The sequence below is a fragment of the Canis lupus genome, chromosome 20, assembly GCF_048164855.1.
Source record: "Canis lupus baileyi chromosome 20, mCanLup2.hap1, whole genome shotgun sequence".
NCBI classification, from domain to species: domain Eukaryota; kingdom Metazoa; phylum Chordata; class Mammalia; order Carnivora; family Canidae; genus Canis; species Canis lupus.
Window position 1 is genome coordinate 31091293 of NC_132857.1, and position 24129 is coordinate 31115421.

General features: G+C 38.7%; 1 protein-coding gene across 1 annotated transcript in view; it reads right to left on the reverse strand.

The window, feature by feature from the left end:
* Window positions 1–24129, reverse strand: part of CNTNAP5 (contactin associated protein family member 5) — a 796877-nt gene that overhangs the window by 227573 nt on the left and 545175 nt on the right. The window contains exon 13 of the mRNA XM_072788823.1: window positions 19106–19306. Within this exon, the coding sequence (XP_072644924.1) occupies window positions 19106–19306 (201 nt within the window). The remainder of the gene's footprint in view (window positions 1–19105; window positions 19307–24129) is intronic.

Genomic DNA, 24129 nt, shown 5'->3' on the forward strand with positions numbered 1-24129 from the left:
TAAAGCCTTCTTGCATTTCATGCTTTGTGAACCCCTGAATTCAAGTGTACAGTATCAGGAAGGACCCATGGAGGGAAATAAGATTATAAATAAATAATAATATTTAAATAATGATAGATTATTTGATAAATAATGCATAAGAATAATACATAAAGAAATAAGGACAAGAAGGGACTTATGGAGGGAAAATAAGCTGCACCCTGCCAAGTCTTGGTAAATAAAATATTTTTGAAGTCTCACTCCACATCATCCAGTTTCCTGGACAATTTTTTCCTTCTAGTAATGATTCGACATATGTTCAATTTGTTACTTTCCCTTCAATGCTTCTGGAACACATGTCACGCTGAATAGTTGCTTCTTAATCTTTCAATTAGTAGCTACAGATCTCAGACCCTGGCCCCTTCCCCAGGGGAACCCTGAGGAAAGTCTGAAGGAAATCTAGAGCAGAATGGGACTTCTAGGATTGCTCCCTCTGGAAGCTCCTAATGCCATAGGATTTTCTGGACAGACAGTGACTGAACCATGCCTTCTATGTTGGTTCAGAGGCCTTATTGGTGTTTTAAAACTTCAAGCAGGGCACGAGAGCCTGATGCAGGCAGCGCTACAAGGCCCGGGAATTCCATGATACATCACCATTGGTGACTTACTTTTATTTAACCTTTAAAAAACTGCCTCTACTATAATGACCTTTCAATTCCAGGATTAAAGAGAAGTTCACATTTTATCATGTGATAAATGAGTTCCATCATATTTGTCTGCAGTGAAGCTTTCTTGGCAACTCCCCATCATTTGGGCCTCTTCTCCCGTGGACTGCCTTTGATCAGTAAAGCAAACCTGTCTCAAGGACACTGCCCTTAGCAGTGGGAGAATGAGAAAGAGACAGGCAGGGACAGTTCTCACCTTTTCTCTTTCATCAACATAGGTGCCATCACTACCATAAAATTATCATTAAGTGGTGCAGGAAGGAAAAATAGGAAAGAGAGAAGAGACGTAGAAATGGCTACTGCTTAAAAAATGAAGCCATGGGGAGTGCTTTTCATGCGCTATTAATGTTAATGTAGTGGAATTGCTCTATCCTCTTAATTAGACTCATAATTCTTAACCTTTAGGTAAACTGTGTATTCAGGCACGATGGAAGATGAGGAATGAAATCAGCGTAGCCCTGAGGCAGGGAAGAACATATCTCCCAAAGACCCAAGGGCACTGATGAATAACTGGAGGAGGAGTTATACATACTTTGATCAAAATAGTACCACAGAGCAGGTGGCATGGAGCAGGCTTAGGTACAACGATATCCTGATACAGAAAATGGGAGAAACATGCTATCGCTAAGACACTGGAGACCTAAATTATCACTAAGACACTGGAGATCTAAATTATCAAATCAAGTACACATAATTCCATGGCACCCAAGGCACAGTCATGTAGAATAGACTACTTGGAGACAGCACAGAGACTTCTCCCTTCAGTCCTTGATTTAGCAGGTGGTAGGATGGTTTTTCTGTCGCTATTCAGTCAGTACTATAATGTTCTCAGCAGACCCTATAGAGACACATTCGAATCGCTTGCAGCATAAACCACTGCAGGACATATTTTCTTTTAGCTCCCTTCATTCATTTATTGGTTAATCCTCATGGTATCAAATGATTTCTACCAATCTCTAACTGCCCAGTCATTGTAATGTTCCCCACATCTTTTTCAGAAAGTACTTCTAGCTGCCATAAACTGTTAATCTCATAACCTCCAGAGTAATAATGTCCCTTTGGTTCCTTGCTGCAGTTCATGCTCAATCACTTGAACATATGTGAAAGTTTTAAAATATCAAAGCAACTCCCCTAAACATACGATATGGGGCAGTAGAAGAAGCCACTGTGGGAAAGTAACCCAGGTTACTGGGATGCACTCAGTGCAAGATGGCCCAGTGTTGTGCTTGTCGCCCTGGGGCATTTGCAGTATGGCACACCAGTCCTGTTGGCCAAGACTGTCCAGCACCATCTGCTTTGCCAGCTCTCCAGATACCAGATTGAGTATGCTAGCATTCAGAGCATGAGGGAAAATATATAAACAGGGCACTGTGATGTACTATTTTATACATTTGCACAAGTACACACATATAAGAATATTTCAGAGGCAAACAGATTCATAAAAGTAACATTTTTGTGTGACATTTGTGTGAATCAACACATTTGTGTGAATCAAAAAATGTATAATTCATGTATATAGAGACATTTTTATCCACACGTATGTTAGGGCTTCTTGACTAATTATATAATTAAATTTGAAATTTTGCTTTGATTTAGGAAAAAAAGGAGTATTATAATACTTTCTAAATATTAGCCCTACAATTTATGTTGACACTAGCATGAACTAACACAGAAACTGTAATATTAACTAAATAATAAAGCTAATTTTGAAATTAATAAAATATTTGATCTTAGCTAAAACTAAAATCCATGCTATATATATACATATATATATATGAATATATATATGTATATATATTCATACATAAAGATCCGTAAGTAGACTTGCAGGTTTCAAAATAGCTTATAGTATTTTAGAGATCTAATACACTTTTCTTTCTGGTGTGTCCTGCATTGAAAAAAGTAATATATTTTATAGTAGATGAGAAAAGTGATACTGTAAGCATACCCTTTTATTTCAATCCCAATTTGGGTTTGATTTTGTTTTTGCTTCTTTTTTGTCCCTGTTCTTTCCTCTCCTACTTCCCCACTGTGTGATAGGCATTGAGGCTATGCACCAATTATTTTTGCTTCTTCACCTTCCAGGCAAATAGTAGCATTATGCTTGGTGGGCTTATAGGTATTTGGGCTTATAGGTATTTGAAGGCTAGTACAATATGCCACTTCAAAATATGCCACTTCTCCTATAGGTTATTTTGAGTGGAAGGTACCTGAGAAGTAGAGACAAACAAAGCTCTCTGTTCTCCCTATGTTTGCCTAAAACCAGGACACAAATTTACAAAGGTATCCATCCCTCCTCCCCTTTTTGTCAGAGGACAAAAGTTAACCATTTGGAAACAACTTTAGACCCTCTCAGCCTAGCAATGGCACCAGAAGATTCTACATAACAAATATTACTAACTAGCCTTTATCTCTATTCTTGGAAGCCTAAAACTGTTCTCCTTTGTCATATCATTTCTTTACAGATTTACTGTTCTTCATTGAAGGTACCATATAAGCTGGTGTTCTAAGCCATTTCTTTAAATTATTCATTTTTCCCCGGGCATTTCCTATGTATACATGAGATAATACATGTTGACAAACCTCTATTTGTTTTTTTCTTGTTCACCTGTGTTTTCTTAAAGGGATCTTAGCCAAGAAACTCAAAAGTTTCATGGGAAAATTATTTTTCCTCCCCTATGTATTTCATTCTGGGGGATGAATTGTAAGTAGAAATGACATCTATCACTCTAGGCTGTAGCAGGACTCAATCTCTTTTCCTTTTCCAAGGTGACCAGTGACACCTGAGTGGGAGCTACTCTATCATTCTGGGTCATGGAGGGAGAAGACCCAGAGCAGAGCCCCCAGCCATCCCTAAGAGTATCTGGTCATCAGATATTTAGCCTATCCTGACTGATATAGGAATGCCAATTGTTGTTTTCAAAGTTCTTTTTTAAAATCATATTCTTACATGATTTTCAGATACAAGAAATAATTTTGAGCACCTACTTTGTGCCAGGCATCAGTCCAGGCTCTAGAAATGTTCAGAAATGAGTAAGACAGAGAAGCTACGCTTAAAAACTCAGAGGTGGAAAGTCTCACTTGAAAAATAATTTTTATTTCAATTATGCCACTGAGGAAATGAACGTCTTCTGTTCCACTCAGTTGCCAACAAGTTGCCATCCTTGGATCCTACTGCCATCATATTCATTTCTCCCTTTAATAAGTTCTTTGTAGGATGAGCTGTTTAGAATAGTTGTTATGTTCACATCTGTTGTCATGGACTTTTGTTTTCAACATCATAACTTGAGGCCCTTGGGAAGATCACATAGTGCTTTTTGCCTAGGATCATGCCTCCAAGTTGAGAATCTATTCAACTTTATTCAAGATACACAATGAGACAAAATACAGGATTCTAATTCAGAGACAATTCCCTGGAAGGTTGTTTTTCTTTCTTCCCCCACGCTCTTTCCCTGCCATTCACTCTCTTTCCTTTGTCCCTTTTCTATTTCCTTACCTTTCTATTTCCTTCCTTCCTTCCCTCCTTCCCTCCTTCCCTCCTCTGTCTTAGTCTTCCCAAGGTGGTTTCTGCAACTACTCTAATATTGAGACATCTTATCCTCTCTAAACTTAATCAAAAACTCTGCTGAATATACAGATGCATTGTTAGAGTGTCAGCAACTTCATTTCCGATTTTCTCCTTATCTGACTTCTTTTCCCTGTCAGTGACGTGTTCATGGAGAGAATTAGTTTTCTATTCTTAGAGACATCTTATGAAATGATTGTCCAGATAGATTTTATGGTGACTTGACTGTACATATAATACTGGTTTACTAGGCAAAATCCAGCATTGGCTTGATTCAGTTCAAGGGAATGTAGTATAACTGGCACCTGAGTAACTGGTGACCTGCCAGACTAAAACAGGATTGCTTACATTTATCCATCAAACTGGATTTAATCACAACAGGTTTTATTAGACTCACTTGTATTTTTTCAGATATGGATAGGGTCATGTGTTCCTTACTTAAACTCTTTGACACTCAGTATATTTATCAGTAGAAACCTTTGATTTATGGGATCATAAAGATTAAATTAGATGGTTTTGTAATCCATCTATACTGGGAACTAAAAATACGTATTAAAATTTTTGGCACATTAAAGCTATTAGATTCAAAGGCTGGCTTAATACTAATATTGTTCTTTTTCCTTTTTTCTATATTTTAAGTGTCTCCTACATGGGAATTATTAGGAACCCAAAAAGAAAAAAAATGAATAAAATGCATATATACTTAACATGTATGTATACATATCATATATAGGTATATATAAATAAAGGTTTCTATACATATAATATACAAGTATTTATAAATGAGTTTGTTTTACATATGTATATAGACATGACATATTGTAACCAGCTACATGTAGCCTCTATCAATATGTACTCTTCAATAAACACATCTCTCCTCATTTGGCAGAACCAGCACACAGAATAGGGTATCTGAACTCAGGGTCATGATCCTGCTTCTCCTTCATCTTCTCTTGACATTTCTCCTTGACTTTCAGAAGCATTAGCTTTGAAGTTAGAGCTACTTGAATTTGGATCCTCCCTGTAAGACCTATGGCAAGTTACTTAGTCTTGAAGTCTCCATTCCCTCACTTAAATGTGTGGAATAATAACACCGTATTCAGTGGTTGATATGAGAATATAAAATTGTGTGTAAATATACATACACACATAGGCATGTATATGTACATATACGTATGTTAGCAGATGGCACGTGGTGCTATCACTGTTGGGGTTGTTATTGTACAATTAGTGATATCTCTTGACTCTTTTGTTGGCTGGTCTTCCACACCTGGTTGCAGGGGCTTTGGATCCCCTCTATGCCTTTACACCAAACTTTCAAGGTGTAAGAGTATAGTATTCCTTACAGTAAGCCATCCTTAGAGCTGCAGAGATTCCCCTCACCCCTGGAACATTTCTATGGCTGTTTCTTAGAACATTTGCTCTCTGCACTTATGTGAGCTCCAGGGCTCAGGCACTGTTTGCTTCCCACAGTGCTTCCTTTATCACAGGCCCCCAGACCCCTATTCTCACTGTTTATAGCTTTCTTCCACCACTCCCCACCGCTGCTTCCCCTCAACACCCTGTCCCTAGTGCTATTTAACCGACCTTATGCCTTCTACTCTGGTTGCTTGCCACCCTATCACTCTGACCTCTGACTTCAGGCTTCAGCACCACCTGTTGCCCACCCTATATCTCGAAATCAACTTATTTAGTAAAAAGTCAAATTTATTCCCTACTAGAATCAATTCCCTCCAGCCTCTTATCTCCATTTTTTGTCTGGATAAGTCCAATAAGGCATTGGAAGCCTTATCCAGAATGAAAACGTTTTTGACCTGTACTATCCACTATGGTAGCCACTAGCCACATATAACTATCCATCTCTTGAAATGGGGTCAATATGAATTAAAATGTGTTGTAAATGCAAAATGCCCACCAGATTTTGAATATCTGGAATAAAAAAATAATGTAAAATAAATCAATAATTTCTTCTGCTAATTACACATTGAATGGATACTATTTTGGATAAATTGTCACAAATAAAACATGTATTAAAAATCATTTGATGGATTTCTTTTTTATGTTTACAAAGAAGCTAGTAGAAAATTATAACATTTCCATTTAACAGTATTGCTTGAGTCTATTTTGTTCATCAGCAATCATTCTTTGCTTTCCCTTCCTTTTTGTATGACCCCATGCTTCTTCCCTCTTTCCTTGACTGGAGAGATATACCTAATGGTCCCCTTGTCTGTAGTATTCACCTGACCCAGTCAGTTATCTCTACAGTCATATGGCTAAATCTTCCTATTATATCCCTTTCCAATCTTCATTCAGTGGAGGTTAACGGAGTTCATCAATAAAAGCATGTTGCAAAGTATCTACAACATAGAAGGCCCTCCTTTCTTTCTACCCTCATAGATGGCCCTTCCTACCATTCCTACCCTTGTTCTCATCCTCTCTGCCTTCTCATTGAAATAAGCCTCAACTGCTACATTCCTAAATAGGATTCTCCCCCATTCCTTAAGAATGGTCTCCCTCCATGCTCTTCCCCATCTTCCCAATGACTCCTATCCATGCTGTGTCTAAAAAGAAGTGATTCTTTTCCACAGAAGATCTCTGAGATTCATATAAGTAGAATTGATTTTTCCTTTCCAGACTACTTTTCATCTTTCTGGCTTATAAATATTGTCTCTAATTCTACCAACAAGGGCATAGCATCCTTAAATGGTAATAGCCACCGTGGCCAACCCCTTTACATATGCATTGCAATATCTGAAAAAGTTGTCAAGCTGGGATAATATATTACGTATTTTGCAGTTGAGAAAGATGTCTCAGAGATTTTGGTCATATAGCCTGACAACGGCCTCTCAGCAAGGAAGTGGCAGAGCAGGGGAGTTCAGTATATTTTTCTTTTCTTTCTTTCTTTCTTTCTTTCTTTCTTTCTTTCTTTCTTTCTTTCTTTCTATCCATGGCTTTGGAGCCTAAAATATTTCCACTGTGCAACACTAAGATTATGGTTTGACATCTGTACACTACCCAGAACACTGCTTGGTATTCCTCATCAAATCCTATACACACATGCTTGCATGCAGGTACACACGCGCACACACAGGAAAGCATGGAGAAGTAAAAATACCATAATACACTCATCCCTGTCTCTCAGCAAAAGTGAAAGGACAGTGGGAATTAGATATAGAAAGACACCTTAAAATGAACTTAGCTAAATTGGGAACTTAAATTATAGAGTGAACAAGTTTCCAACCATTTTCATCCTTAGAAATTATGTGGGTACAATTAATTTTTTTTTGTTTTGTTTTCATGCCTAGAGATGGGGAAACTGAGGCTGGCAGATGTTGAGTACCTATTCGGAGGTCACAAGGCTGACACACAGTAGACCAAGTGCTTGAGCCAAGGCAAACCAAGCCTGGGCTCTTCATCAGCACACTGCTGCCTTCCCTTTGACACAGTTATAGTGAGGGGCCAGGTGGGAAGGAAATCCAGTGTCAGCCCTGACTCTCCATAACAAGTTGAGATGCCATTATGCACAAAGTCTGTGTAGACTGACAGGCCTCATCAGTGCAGTTGGCATCCTAAGATTTCTATCAACCACCGAAGTGTTTATAAAGTAACTACTCTAATACATGCATATACATACTCTAAGGTAAAAATCTGTTATCCCTGCTGTATTGACTTGTTATGACCTTGGGGGTGTTTCACATCTTCACTGCACAAATCAGTATTACCATATGGAAAATACGTTCTGAGGCAAAGATCAGGTACATGAAGGTATCAAAACCGGCACCTACTATATAAATAAATTACCATATTTCATTGTCTTAAGAGCCAGAAAAGTATCCTTTTTAGATGTTTGTTTTACCAACTCCTATAGTTCCTTATGGTAACAAGAAAGTAATAAACTGTAACATACATTTTAACTCACTTTGTAGTGGTTACCCTAGTCATGAAGTGTCACAGTGGGAAGGACACCTGGAGAAAATTAAATATAACCCACTAGGATTAAAAAACAAAAAACAAAAACAGAAACAAAAAATAACCCACTAGGATTAAATAAGGGAAATTTGAGGCCCATTAAAATAGAAGTAAGTTACTCAAAATTGCAGAGACTGTGTTGGGGCCAGAAGTGGGACAGTGCCTCCCCACTTCCAGTCCTGCCCTTTCCACTCCCACACTGCTCTCTGCTTACAAGGGTTTCTGCAGCAGGCTTAATGAAATGCACTTGTTTTATCATGGGTCCTCTGACAAAATATGGACACTGGTGACATTTTACTATTGATTGAGGTGGATTATTCTATTCCTCCAACAACGACTTACTAAAAGTTTGCTAGGTGTCAGGTACTACTATTCTAGGCATTTGGGACATAAAATGGTGAATGAGTAAAAAAAGAAAGTCTCTCCCCCATGGAGCTCACATTCTACTGTCAGAGGTAGACAGTAAGCAGACAAATAGAAAATATTGGGTAGTAATAACTCTATGGAGAATACTAAAATGGGATATAGTGATAAAGAATGAAAAACCATATACTTTAGAGGTGTGTAAAATTTAAGTTGAGAGCTAAGCATGGGAGGAGGAATGAAAGTTTTGAGTAGAAAGAGCAGCTAATGCATTAGTTTAAAACATAGAAAGCTAGCTTGGCATGGAGCAGAATGAAAGGATATAGGGCTCTGTTTAGGGAGCAGGTGGGTGAATGGGAAGTAGGGAATGGGCTCAGCCTACAGAGCTCTGTAGGCCATGGTAAGGAGTCTGAGTTCTGTCTCAAGGACACTGGAAAGGGTTTATAGCCAGGTTTATATAATCTCATTTTGGAAAAAATAATCACATCGCCTGCTGTGTGAGATAGAAACCATAGGGAGATGGGGTAACAGTGGGATAGAAGAGAAGCAGGGATGTTGCACTTGTCCAGTCTGGAGATGATGAAGTCTAAACTTAAGTGGTAACAGTGGAAGTGAAGGGAAGAGCTGGGGTCAAAGTTAGCTGTGACTGATGAGTTTGAGTATTTGTTAATATACTGGATGGGAATGGAAATGATAAGGAGGGAATGAGCCATAGGTTTTGGCTTTGAGAAACTGGATAGTGTCATTTATTGAAATGAGAAAAATAGAAAAATAAATGGAATTGAGCCGTTGCCAGAGGAGGGGAATGGACATAGACTTAACATTAACACTTTCAACAGTGCTATTAGGTAGGCAAATATCATATTTGTAAATACTTAAAATGCAGTCTAAAAGTAAGTAAGCCCATAAAACAAGAGGCAGATCCCAAAATTCAACTTCACCAGACATACAGCGGGATTCTGAGACCCTCTCCTGGCAGCTAGGAGAATGAATGTTCCCTTGCTCTTTTGAAAATAAAATAAAATATTGACTAAAATAACCATAGTATCTTGAATGTCTACTATAAGCAAGACACAGCATCTATCTTACTACATTTACAGATAAGGAAACTGAGGCTCAGAAAGTCCATGTAACATACTCATACTCTCAGAGTTAAGAAGTAGAAAAAGTAAATTTCATGCCATTTTCTGTGATTCCAAAATTCATGCTACTTTCATGTAGCTGCCACTGTACTACATCTTAAGATTAGAAAATAGAACACTTTTACCTCTAAGTACATTCAAAATAAATTAAGCGAACACAGTCTTTCATAGAGCAATGAGAAAAATAAAATCTTTATCTCATACGGGGTTCATTTGTTGATTCTTGAGCAATCCATGTTAACTACCAAAGTAATTAATGGTCTAGAAAGCAATTCATTTGCAATCAGGCACATATTATCTCTCGAATTTATGTGGGATATTTTTTATTTTCCTTAGACACATACCCACATCTCTAGCTCAACTAAGGTGTATGTCTTCTTTGTAAAATCCACCCACTTCTAATTTTGACTTTATGTCCCCAGCAAAACACCAAGAATTAAATATTAGGAACTTCGGAGAGGTGGCTTTCATGCACAGTAAAATGCACTGACTTGATTCATGTGATAGTCTCTTTATATTTTTTAAGACCTATGGTAAACTCTTATAAACACATTTTAGCCATACTACTTTAAGGGCAACAAAAAGTCCATAAAAGGGAAAAAATGGAGAGTCAGACACATTTCCTGCCTGAACTAAAACTGACTCATCAATGGCCAGCAGGATATCAAAGTGTAAGCTCCAGTCCAGAGTTGGAAAGATGTAGGTTTGACTCCTAGTTCTGCCTGCCATTTGCTCTATTTTATTAGAGTAGTTGACTATCCATGAAACATTTTGAAGAAAACATGGTAGTTTTAAAGCATGTTCATACACTCACCCCATGAAAAAAACGGAATGAAATTCTCCTCCCATTCAATATGGGCCAGCCTGAATGACAGTCTTCTAATAATTAGAAAGTGACAGAAATAATAATGTATAACTTTCAATACTAGGTAATAAAATGCAGTATAGGTCCCACCTGCCCCTCTCCCTCTTTTGGGATGTTTGTCCCTGAGACTCGGCCACTGTCTTATGAGAAAATGAAGCAGCCACATGGAAAGACCATGTGCCCAATTGAGGACCCAGACAGCACCAACTGAGTGAGTGAGTGAGAGCCCTGGAGGACAGCAGCCCCAGCCACAGCCGCAGCCCTGATGACCCAGGCTGGAGCCGAGATGGGTAAGTCCTATTGGTTCCTAACCACACTGCAGATGGGTGGGCAAGATTGATGTTATTGTTGTTTTAAAACATTAAGGTTTATGGTGGTTTGTTACCTAAAAATTGATAATCAGAACAAAAGATAAACCTTTTCTTCGGTACCTGAAAACTCCTTTTATTATATCCCTTCCCTCTGTAAGACCTTTTCTTCTTGTTTTAAGTAGTACGATTAAAATATGGCATAACAAAAGGACCATGATGGACTTTGGGATCAGTTCTATCTATCTATCTATCTATCTATCTATCTATCTATCTATCTATCATCTATCTATCATCTATCTATCATCTATCTATCTATCACATGTGTATGTGCGTGTGTGCATGTGCATGTGTGTATGTGTGTGTGTGTTGCAGGAAAGGAGGGAAGGATGGAAGAAGAAAGAAAAAAAGAAAGAAGAAAAGAAAAGAAAAGAAAAGAAAAGAAAAGAAAGAAAGAAAGAAAGAAAGAAAGAAAGAAAGAAAGAAAGAAAGAAAGGAGGGAAGGAGGGAAAGAAGGAAGGAAGGAAGGAAGGAAGGAAGGAAGGAAGGAAGGAAGGAAGGGATGGATCAAGGAAAGAAGGAAGGGAGGGAAGAAGTGGGTATGCTGCAGAGGACAAAGATTCCAGCTCCAAAGGTGACCTCTAGAATTTGTGAGTGTGGTGGAGGTAAGTGGCAAGTAGTGAAATAATGGGTGAAGGAGCCAATGCAACCTCAACTCAGTGTAACTGGGGGAACAAGTACAAAAATACTACCATGAATCAGAAGTAACCAGAGGGGCCTCTGAGCCTTCTGCTCAGAGTGCTGAGCTAGACTGTGTGGATCAGGACTATATAAGACAAGGCTTCTGTCCTCAGGGAGCTCATAGCTATTTTTAGTTCACCAGGCTTAGGAAGTGACCTAAAATGTCTATGGTTGTAGCAAATTATGGATACCTTGTTTAGCCTGACTTAAATAAACTAACAAATTCTTTGGATTTGAAATAGGAAGAGAAAGAGTAATCCTTTGCTTCTATGTTCCAGTGACTTTCCCCTGTACACTTAGAATAAAATTGATAGCATTAGGGCTGTCATGATCTGGTTTCTGGACATCCCAGCCTCATTCTCCTGTCACTCTCACTTACTCTTCTCTCTCCACTAGCCATACTGGCCTTCTTTCAATTCCTCTGCCTGGAATCTTCTGCCCCAGATACCATATGGCCCACACCTTCTCTTCAAACAGGACTCTATGGCACACCCCTCCCCTCCTAAACTAGGAGGCTTTGCTACCCTTTCATGAAATAGAACTCCCCATGCCTGGTCACTCTCAGGCTTCTTTTGCTTCTTGATTTTTCTTCGTTATGTTCATCATGAACTGAATATGTTTGGGGGTGGGAGTGCGTGTGTGTGTGTGTGTTTGATCTGTCTCTCTCATACTCCTGCTACAATCATGTGGGCAGGAACTCCATTTTTCAATGTTTCATACCTACTGGATAGAAAAGTATGTGTCACATAACGGAAAATCAATAAATACTTACTGTTTGAAAGAAAATGTAATCATCTGCTAATTGGTCATGATTGGTACAAATACTGGGGACAAAGAGTTTTAAACTCTTTAAAGTATCCTGAAAAGCTCATTTTTTTTCCTATCCATAATTTGACTTTTCTCCATCATAATTCCTTACCTAGATTTCTAAGGCTGATCATTCATTTTATACACATCTGAAGCCAAATATTACAAATGGGCATGAGGGTTTATACACACAAGTACATTTACATTACATTTTATATTTGGACATATAAAAAGGATATATAGTTACATAATATATATTATATAGTATGTACTCCATACTGCATAGTGTATATACAACCCTATAGTGCATAGTATGTATATATAATATATCCATTCATGATATGCTATATATTCATATATAATCTAAACTACATATCACATATTATATATATAGCCCAGTTAGCCATATACTCATTAAAATATCATCAATTAAGGGAAAATAAGAAAATAGAAAGTTTTGGAAGTCTTTAAAAGAAATTGGACTTCAGGGGCATCTGGGTGGCTCAGTTGGTTATGCACCTAACTCTTGATTTTGGCTCAGATCATGATCTCAGGGTTATTATAGATGAAGCCAATGTCAGGCTCTGTGCTGGGTGTGGAGTCTGCTTAAAATTCTCTCTGTGTGTGTCTGCCCCTCCCTCTCCCTCTCCCTCTCTAAAAAAGAAAAAAAAACAGAAAGAAAGAAAGAAAGAAAGAAAGAAAGAAAGAAAGAAAGAAAGAAAAGAAAAGAAAGAAAGGAAGAAGAAAGAGAAAGAAAGAAAGAAAGAAAGAAAGAAAGAAAGAAAGAAAGAAAGAAAGAAAGAAAGAAAGAAAGAAAGAAAGAAAGAAAGAAAGAAAGAAAGAAAGAAAAAGAGAGAGAGGGAGGGAGGGAGGGAGGAAAAAATAGGATTTCAGAGCTTTCAAATCCTTGGGAAAACAAGTAGGTAAAGCAACAAAGCAATTGACCCCAGGTGGAAACCACTCAAGTGCCTGCCTATCTGAATGAAGAATGAATGAATGAATGAATGAATGAATGAATGATGTTTGCCCATACGAGTAGGGAAACAAGGACTTTGAAGCACTTCACAACACTGAATAATTAGTTCTACTGAGGAAACTAATCTTCATGGCAAACTTGTTTGCATGACTGATTTGCTTGGCAAATGCTTTCTCTTCAGAACCAAAGTAAACTCCAGCTCAAGCTGTCCTGTGGCTATTAGATTTCAAAGTAATGGACTCTCAATTTTAATACGTATTTTCAAACCATTTCAGTGGTTTCATGTTTCAATTATGACTTCTTACCTCTGCCTTAGAGAGCTCACAGCTTTATTGGGAAGAGTATTCCCAAATAGACTTCCATTATACAGACTGGTAAGTACGAAAGGTACATACACCAGATACACTCCAATGAGGAAATCTAATGAGGGAAGTCTTGGAGACTATGGAAGACAGTTTTGGATAGGTAGGACTTTCCACCCTCATTCCCAGCAGGGACTGGGGCACTGGGCTTCCCCAGGTAATCACCTTCCTGTACCCTTTCAATCTTGTCTCCCCTGAAGAGGTAAGTTGTGGATTATAGAGCTAATTGGCCACATAATTAAAGCATCCTCCAGACTGTGGATTCCATATTTCTTTCTGCATCTTCTGTGTGGATGTTTCATGAGCTGGGTTCTATTTTATTTCATAAGTTCATCACATGTTACCTTCAGGACCCTGGCCTTGGGCAAAATTCCTGTGAAGATGCTGACCATGACAAAGGTCTGAGCTCAAGCAGGGTAACCCTTATTCCTAGGGTCAAGTGGCCACCTCCACTCCTGGTGACAAAGAGCACAGGTAGGCTGATGATTCTTGTCTTGGAAACTTCTCTGTAGCACAGGATTGTAGGCCCTGCACAATGCTCAGGATAGTAAGTAGAAGCATAGGGAAGACAACTTAAAAGATGCACAGGGATAGCAAAGATACCTTTCCCATGGACCTCTGTGGCTTGGAATTCTAGTTCTTCAGAGAGTTTCTAGAATAAACTTTCAGTTAAAGAGACAGATGACACATTCCATTGGCTGGCACTTATCAGCAGCTCTGGGCAAGCATATCAGAGGAAACTGTCAGAAAATGACAGTGTCATGGTTCAATCACTGACTGAATGAAAAATACACAGTGGTGAACCAACCAGGCCTGAACTTAGCCTGCCTGACCTTCTTTACCTTCTCCCTTTGCTGCTCCTGGATGAATGGAACCAAAGCCCGAGCTGAGAGCCAGCAGGAAGAGGCTCTAGGAATGCTGTTGTGGGGGTCCTCCAGGCCACCCTGGGAAGGGGTGCATGAGCAACTCATCAAGGATGCTACAAAACTTTTGTAGCTACCCAGGAATTTGCCCTAATTCAAGCTGCTGTGACAATCATAGGGCCTTGAGAGATGCGGGATGTGTCACCTCTTTTATCTTTTTATCTCCATTTTCTTACAGAATAAGGAAATTCACAGAAACTCATGTTTACCCTGACTGCTTGATTTCCCTCTAACTTCTGGGTCTTAGAGATTTGCAGGGTATATCAGAAATAGTATCCTTGCTTTGACCATAGGTGAAGTCTGGTCCAAGAACCTGATCTGCCCCTCCACAGCTATGCGGCATTAATCAAGCATCTTCTTGTTTCTGAACTTCTGCTTCCTCAAGTGCCAGATGGGGATAACAACCCTTACTGTGCAGAGCCCTTGTCTGGATTAGAAATAATGCTTATATGGCTCCCCAGACATAGCTGCAAACATGCAAAATGCTTAGTCATTGGTGGCCATTTGAAAAGTTATTTATTTTTCCCTCATCTTGCCTTCTTTTATTTCCTCTCTATATTATCTTTGTGTGTAATATGGAGGAGAATCTATAACAAATAAAGCATCCTCCACATTGTCTTCATATTAATTTAAGTCCACAGTCACCATAATTTATAACACTTTATAGCTTCTCCTAACCCTGACTACCAGTAGAAACTCCCTCCAATAACCTAAAGGAATCATACTATACATTGTTTTAATTAAACAAAATTATAATTGTCTTTGACCTTCTTCTGCTTCTTTCAAATTGCCCAAGGGAAAATAAGATATATGTTGCTGACAAGTAGGTACTTAATCCTACTGTATTCTTGGGAGTATAAATTGGCACAAACTTGATATGTTGCAGAAGTCAATATGTCAAAAACCTTAAAAACATGTGCACTCTTTGCTCTGATAATGGCACCTCAAGGAATTTATACTAAGGATATAATAAGCTTTGCTCATAAAAGATCTATGTGCAAAAAAATGTTCTGGCAGCATCTGTATTACAAAAAAGAGAGAACTAAATGTCCAAAATAGATTTGTGAATTTTGTATATCCATTGTGGTATGTCCATACAATGAAGGAGAATCTATAGCAAATAAAGAATCCTCCACATTCTCATATTATCTGTTGTTAATAGACATTATGACATAGAGTCATATTTATTGATATGGAAAGATATGTTTACCATGTACATGTGTGTATATGTGCATGTGTGTGACAAAGTAATAAAATAGTATCACTGGGGGGCTCTGGCTTCAGCAGGTAAGGGAGAGACTTGTCCATCTCTTCCATACAGCAGGTAGGTAAGTAGGAGATGGCCTCTACTCATCTCCCCTTTCTGTGGTCTTTTCCATAGGAAAGGGGTTGCCTAAATAATTAGAGAAATGAGAAAAACAACTCTGCAAGTGTGTGCCTATTAAGGACTGAATGTTTATGTCTCTTCAAAATTCATATGTCACAATCTTAACCTTCAATATGATGATATTAGGAGATAGGACCTCTGGAGGGTAATTAGGTCATGAGGGCAGAGTCCCCATGAATGGGATTAGTGCCTTTCTAAAAGGGGCTCCAAAAAGATCTCTCATTCTCTTTCTGGCACGTTAGGATATAAGAACAAGTGAGGTGTCTGGGACTTGAAGAGGGTCTTCACCAGAATCCAACTATGTGGGCACACTGATCATGGAATTCCAGCCTCTGGAACCATGAAACATAAATTTCTGTTTTCTATAAACCCATCAATCTATCATATTTTGTTATAGCAACTCAACAAAGGAAGTATGCTAGGCCCTGGCTCTGGGATTCATGTGCCTACAATGGTGCACATTGTTGTCTCTGCCCCTATTTCTGTAAAGTAAGTACAACCGAGTCAGTGCTCATCCCCATACTGAGGGGTGTGGAGTTGGGGCCATATTTCTATGGGGCTCTCTTCTCAGTCCCATCCCCCAAACAAGCAGTACCTGGTATATACCATTCTACAATCCAGCTCACCAGAAAAGAGTAGACACTCTGTATACATGCTTATTGTCCTCCATCTCCCTCATTTGTTTCATAACCCATGGAAGAAAAGAGGATTAATGAGTTTCTCAACCCCAACATTCACTGTGTTTTTGTGAATGTGCAAAAAATGGAAAAAATGTCAGGGCATCTGGGTGGCTCAGAGGTTGAGCATCTGCTTTTGGCTCAGGTCATGATCCTGGCTCTTGGGACTGAGTCCTCATCAGGCTCCCCGCAGGGAGCCTGATTCTCCCTCTGCCTGTGTCTCTGTCTCTCTCTGTGTCTCTCATGAATAAATAAAATATTTTTTTTAAATGGGAAAATGTCTGGAAGAATGCACACCTAAATGCAGCATTTGTGTCTCTGGGTAGTGAGATTATCTATATGCATGAGTTATAATTATTATTCTATTTATACCATTAAAATAGAAATAAAGTGATTCTTTTTGAGTTTCTGTCTCATTACAGTACAAATTTGGACCTTCCCTGCTGGGATGGAAGCTATGAAAGAGGAAAGAAATAAGACCCCAGTTTTTGTTGAGCACAGGATGAGTACCAGGCACAGTACAAAGAGTGCAGACTACATTTTTTCCTGCAGTCCTCATATCAGTCTTATTAGTTCAGGATTTTTGTGTAAATTGCTCAGGTGCTGAAATTGCTAGTGGAAATTTAGCAACTTGTACAAGTTTCTATAGGTAGGAAAAACAGAGTCACTCTCAATATGGCCTGCCCCCAAATCCATGCTCTCATACACTCAGGGAATTCATGACAGTTAAATTATAACAACAGCAACTATAACAACAAAAACATCAACATAGGCAATAGTATCATGAAATTGGGATCACATAATACATACACTAAAGGAAATCCATGGTCTGAATGAACAGAATCCATTTTTCCTAAAATTCCATCAAACTCAATTCTTAGAAAACTAGAAGCCACACAATGCAAAGAGGGTAGGTTAGTTTTCGAGACACGGGTATTCTGAATAGTGACAATAGTGACAGGTGCAGGCTTGACAGCCAGGACGGAAGAAATACAAACAATATACACACTGAGCCTCTCAAGCAGCACCACCTAAGAACACGGGGAAGAGGGGCAACCACTGCTGCCTCAGATCTAATCAGCCCTGCAAGCATGGCTGAATCTGAGGAGAGTACAATAATTGATTTTCACAATGATGATTCTGAGTCATCAAGAAAAGGTTACATTTTATGTTCAGAACTCTCTGTTTAAGAAGGCAGGGAAGCATGTAATCCATTTGAGAAAGATTTTCATTTCAAATAGTTAAAAATTCTTTGAAAACATTTTTGGTGCTTAAAGGGATAAGTGACAGTTATCTGGAAAATTCACTTATGTGGAACAACATCTTTCCTAAAGATTCTAGATCAGTGAGGCGGTGTGTTATATTTAGTTAGGCTTCTATCACTTCTCCTTTGTTGACATTCCACTGTTTAATCTTCTCAAGCCTTTCAAAATTCCTAACCTCCAAGCATGGGGTTATAAATTTCTCGAGATTACAGATTGTGACACCATTCTTGGATATTCCACACCCCTATGATCCTCAGCTTGTGTGTGTGTGTGTGTGTGTGTGTGTGTGTGGTGGGGGGTCTGTCTGTCTGCATGCACGTGCGCACACACGCACCATGGAACACAGGATGAAGATATTCACAAAAATGACCGATTCCCAGGGCACTCATGAACTTTGACAAAGCCCTTTTGACATTCTGTGAAAACCCTTTTGGGTTTTGGGAACTGGTCCTAGAAGTTTTTTTGTTTGTGGATTTGTTTTGTTTTCCCTAAAAGCAAACTTTATGTTTAAAAAGAGTCATTTCCATCGAGACCCACATTTTCCAAGCAACATTAGTACTGTACACACACAGGGCTGCCCTCTTCCCTCTGCACCTCTTGCCTTGGACATGACTCACTGTTCTTTGGTAAATGTGCAGAGATCCTTCATGCTTTCTAAGATGCTGTTCCCTTTCCCAGAAACATTCTTTTCCACCTCCAAACCATCTATATCTAGTTCAATGCTCTCTTCAAGTGCTATTGATTTCAAGCAACTCCTCATTCTCTCAATTGTTGAAGAATGTGTGTTGTCACCATTTTCTCTTTGAAGATTAGGATGCAACCTTGAGAGGTTACCTTGAGAGACTTCCTTTTGGTCATACCTGGGAATCAGAGCCAGGATGGGTACATCCCCAGTCCTGTCTTGGCTTCATTTCTTTCCACCACACAATGAACAACCATCACTGCACCCCACCTTGTGGGCAAATACCCTTCTCCTTGACATTCCATGTTTTCCAGGACTATCTGTGGTCACCCTGTGCAGCTCACACAGAGGGCTGGGGGTGAGCCTTACCTGGCGTGTTGAGCAAGCGGGACCTTCTACAATGGTAGGCCACTTCCTGTTCACAGTGCTCTGAACTGTCAATCATGGCTTCCAGCTGCTCCATGCTGCCACCATAATCCAAAGCCATGGTGTAGGGCTTCTCCGGGTTGGCGCCCCGCACATGGGTCAGCTCTGTATTGTTGTGCTGCACTGATGTCCAAATCTTGTCCTCTATCCAGAAAACACAACCCAAGGCAGGAAACATTAAAAAGAAGGTCAAAAGAGGATCATACTTATATAATTCAATAAAGCTGGGGGTGGGCAGGTGGGGAAAAGGATCATACAAGTAATGTGATGTTTGACTCAACATGGGACAAATAATCTACAGGAGTGCTCCACTTATGCAAATTCAAATGACCAGAGAATTTCTGTTTCTCATAGAGCTCCACCCAGAGTTAGTACAGGGGTTAATAATCCTAGAAACTAAGTTTGTGGGGCCCATTATGCTAAGCATTTAATGCCCATAATTTTAAACTGGCATCACCTAACCTGGAAGGAATTTAGAAATGCCGTGCTAGAAATGAAGGAAAAGTGAATGACCGAAACTGAGCAGCTTACCCATGTGCAAGTGACCAAGCAAGAATAGGAACCAAGGGTGTCTGACTGCAAAGCCCATACTTCCAGCTACTCACACACACTTCCCCACAAGACAAACACTAGAACAGATAACCATCTCGCAGATACACAGGTATCACACTGAATGTTTACTATACACAGAAAGACCTCCATATAGAAAGTCAACTATCAAATACACCTAATTAACAAGGATGAGGTTGCGTGATCCACACTGTACATACAAGACACTTAACTGAAGTTCCTTTTAAAAAAAATTCTCTCTGCTACCTCTATTTGCCAAAGAAATATTTTAAGAGTTTTACAATAAAATAACATGCAGAGATGAGGACCTTCACATCAGGATTGGAGGACACGTTTTACCCATTACAGGTAAGAATGGGAGGTGAGGAGAGAGGAGAGAAATTTGAGTTTTACAGCTTGAGACATGTGTATTTGACACCTATCTCTGCCAACAACAAGCTTGGAAAAAATCACTTCAGTTTTCTAGGGCTCAGTTTTATTATCAGGAAAAAAAAAAAAAAAAGACAGCAATCCCAGTAGCAGGGCTGTTACTATGGAACAGCAACCAAACATATGAAGTTGCAAGGCACTATCTGAGATCTATCAGACATTCTGTACTAATAACCTAGACTAAAACATTTACTGCAATTGGACATAAAATCTCATTCCGAACATGCTCACAAATAAAGCAAAGGAGGAAATAGGAAGACTCAAAAAGCTTTTGTCATCCGAGAATCTTGCCCACATAATAACATCATTACTCTTCATAGATTCTCAGAGCTGAAAAATAACTTAACATAGCTATCATGTGGTTTCCCTCCTACTTCACCCTCCTAATTTTTATAAAGGAGGAAACCAAGGGCTAGGAAGTAAAGAAATGACCCAAGTCATATCTATTAAACAATAGTGATCAGTGCCCACATTAAAAGTTACTATTATTAATTTGTACTACTAATAAGCAGGATCACAACTTTAAGCATATTTATCAAAAAAGGAAAAGCACAGGCAACCAAGATCCCCAGTTTTAGTATTTTCTCTACCCTAACTCTGTACGTGACTTGGAAGAAGTAATGTCACTGCTTGCACTTCTATTTCCCTATATTAGTAGAGGGGAGAGAAAGAAAATTTGGTTTCCATTATCCCTAAAGTATTTTCCAACCACAGAGAAGGAAGTATTTCTTGAAGCAAAATTATTAAACCCTATTCAAGTATTCTGATTAAGCTTCAGACTATTTTCTAAAACCAGCCCAATGATAACCACGTCTCCAATGTTTAATGGAGGTATAAAACATTTTCTATAAAGTCTAAAAAACAAATCAGAAAGAAGGTTATTAATTCGGACTTTAAAGTAATAATAGGACATTATTTCTAATTGGTAAAAATAATATTACACAAGTAGTTAACCTATAACACCGAAAATGTCAGTACTGATGAGACAAACTCTGTTAAATTACCAAAGAAAGGTAATTGTTTAATAACACAATATCATAGAGAGAAATAAAGACTGACAGTTCTGAAATGTCCATGGTATGTAGAAGAAGAAAAGAACCACCAATTTAACGTATAATACTAGGTGTTGTGTTACTGTTTCATATGAGGGCATTTTACGTACCTTATTTCTGGTGTACATAACAATCCACCATGGTAGATGTCAACATAGATAGATAAATATAGACAGAAAGACATAGATATTGACACAGCCATATGTATAGACACAGACATATGCATAGAGGTATAGATATACGAAGGCTTAGAGAAAGAAAAATAAACTTGTTCCCAGTCTCACTGTGTCCAATCTGATGCCAGAAATGGTCCGCATAGTATCATTAAATCATACGAATTTAGATTTCCCTCCAAATATACACAGATTCTTATATCCATATATCCATTCATCTGATTATTCATACATTCACTCATTGATTTGCTTATTCATTTACTCACAGACTCATATTGCCAGAATCATATTCTATCTTTAGCAAGATGGAAAAGGAAAATGTGTGGGAGAGACAACCTCTCATCTTAAAGCCATTAATGTTGCCAACTCTGCCTTCTGGAACCTAAGGATGAATGGAAGTCCTAATAGCTCAACTATTGGCACCTTTTGACATATGCAAATATACACAAGATACAAAGGAACAATTAAGAGCTCCAAAGTGCTCCCCATGACTCACAAAGACATCACAAACCCTGCATACACAGTATGAGAGACACAAGGAGAGGTGATGATGGGAAACCTAGAGCCTCTTAGCTGGCTTTCCTTTCAAAGATGCCCTTTGTCCTTTGATTATTTTTTTCCTCCTAGGAGATAGCAGAAGACAGATTGAAAAGAAGGAGGTAATTGGATGCTATTTCTTTTCACTTTCTGCTTTTTTTTTTTCTTTTTTTCCTCTCTATTTCATTGGTAGCAGGTGCAGATTAAGCCCTGCACTCTGACAAAATATTAAAGGCTAGGGGTCAATGCCATTCATGAAAGTTGGCTTTCGTGCTTGATGCTCCCAGTGTCTCTTCTAGGATGGGGACAGGTAGTTTTAGCTAGGGAATGTCTATGTGAAGTTTACCTCTAAGGATTTTCAAACAAGTAAGATTCATTTTGAACCGTCTTTTAGGTGGACAGAGGTGGAAACCCATTCATGGAACAGCATGCACATGGCTTAACTGAATATTGAAGGCATGAAGCTAAATGTTAAAGATGGTCAATTTAGTCAACGGGCATGTGGATATTTATGGACACAGAAGGGGCTCTGCTGTTATAAGACCTGGATTTGTATGCCAACTCAACACTTACTGGTTAACACTAGCCTTGGTCAAATCATTACTTCTCTAGAGTTCAGTTTCCTCATCAGTAGTATTTGGAAAGCAGAAATCATGTCAACCATTTAGGGTGGTTGTAAGGATGGAGGGGGTTTGTGTGAGAAGGTCCATTATTAACTAAATTATTAAGCATTCCACAAAAATCTGTATGTGTCTATTATATAATAGATGTATCATCTCTTTCCTAAGGATCCCACAGATATCAGTTGGTACTATTATTGACAATAGCATCAAGGAGGAGATGGCTTCTGGTGGTTCTCACAATAGTTCTTACTAACGGGGTTCTTTCCCAGAACATAAAGTAAGACATATGAGGCACTTGGAGGGGGTGGGGGCAAACTGAGATTGGTCCTCTCTCTCTCTCTACAGATCCATGAGGAAAACACACCAGTTTCAAGAGACCTGGAATAGGAAATTCATCCTTTCCACAGTTCTGTGAACTTGAACTCTTACACAAACCTTTAGAGGTTTACCTATAACTTAAGAAAGTCCAGTTATACTCAGGGTCGGAGGAGTAAATTATCTAAATTCTATGATTGGGAGAATTATAAAATTCTCCAAGCTCCAAGCTCCATCCTCTGCTGGTCTGCCTCCAAACCAGACCATCTACCACAGGGCATATATTCTCATCTCTAGAGATGAATCTAGGACTTCAAGGTCCCATGAGACTGCCTGGCTTTAGAAATCTGCTTGTCTGGTTGGAAAATGTGTTCTGCTACATCTCAGTAGTGAAGCTTTGGGCAAGTTATTAACCTCTGAAATTTCTGCTTTGGAAAATGGGATATTATATCAATCTTTCTATCCATGATAATATCATAGTGATTTGGCATCACATTTCACATGGACATGTAACAGTCTGTCCGGCATGCAAAGGTGTAAAGAATCCATGTTTTGAAACTTTTTTACAACATGAGACTGAGGACTCGGACTTTGTTCCTTAGGGAATTGAGGGTGGGAAGCTCATCCAGGAAACGAGGTTAACAAGTGGGCTTAACTGCAATTTCTTGTAATATAGCTATTGTGGTGTATTACTTATTACTATCTTGTTCAATTATCTTTATACTTTAGAAGAGTCTCCTGTGTCTTTATATATATCTGTGTCCCTTTCATTTCCTGAAATTTTGTCAGTGGAATTTGCTGGTTAGTCCTCATGGTCCCAGAAACCCGGGAAAGGCACTGCTTTTGCTACTACTTTTTTGCTACTCAGTTCATTCTCCATTATTTCTTAGTGTATGCTACCATTCAGTCCCCTAATGATAAGCATAGCCCTATCTTTCTAACTTGTTCAAAATAATACATGTATTCAATTATCCAAGACAAATTCCCTGCTTAAGAGACCACTGTATTTGGAGACTTTTGAACTGGCAGCAGGAATTTATTCAATTCACTAAGGCTCTTAGTTAGTTTAAAGTAACAATAATTATATATTTGCTTTTTTATGTGATACATAGTTTGCAGATATTTTCTACCGTTTTATAGACTCCATTTTTTATTTTGTTGATGGTTTCCTTTACTGGGCAGAAACATTTTTGGTTTGATGTAATCCCACTTGTTGAGTTTTGTTTTTGTTGCCTGTAATTTTGGTGTCCCAGCCAAAAAATTATTGC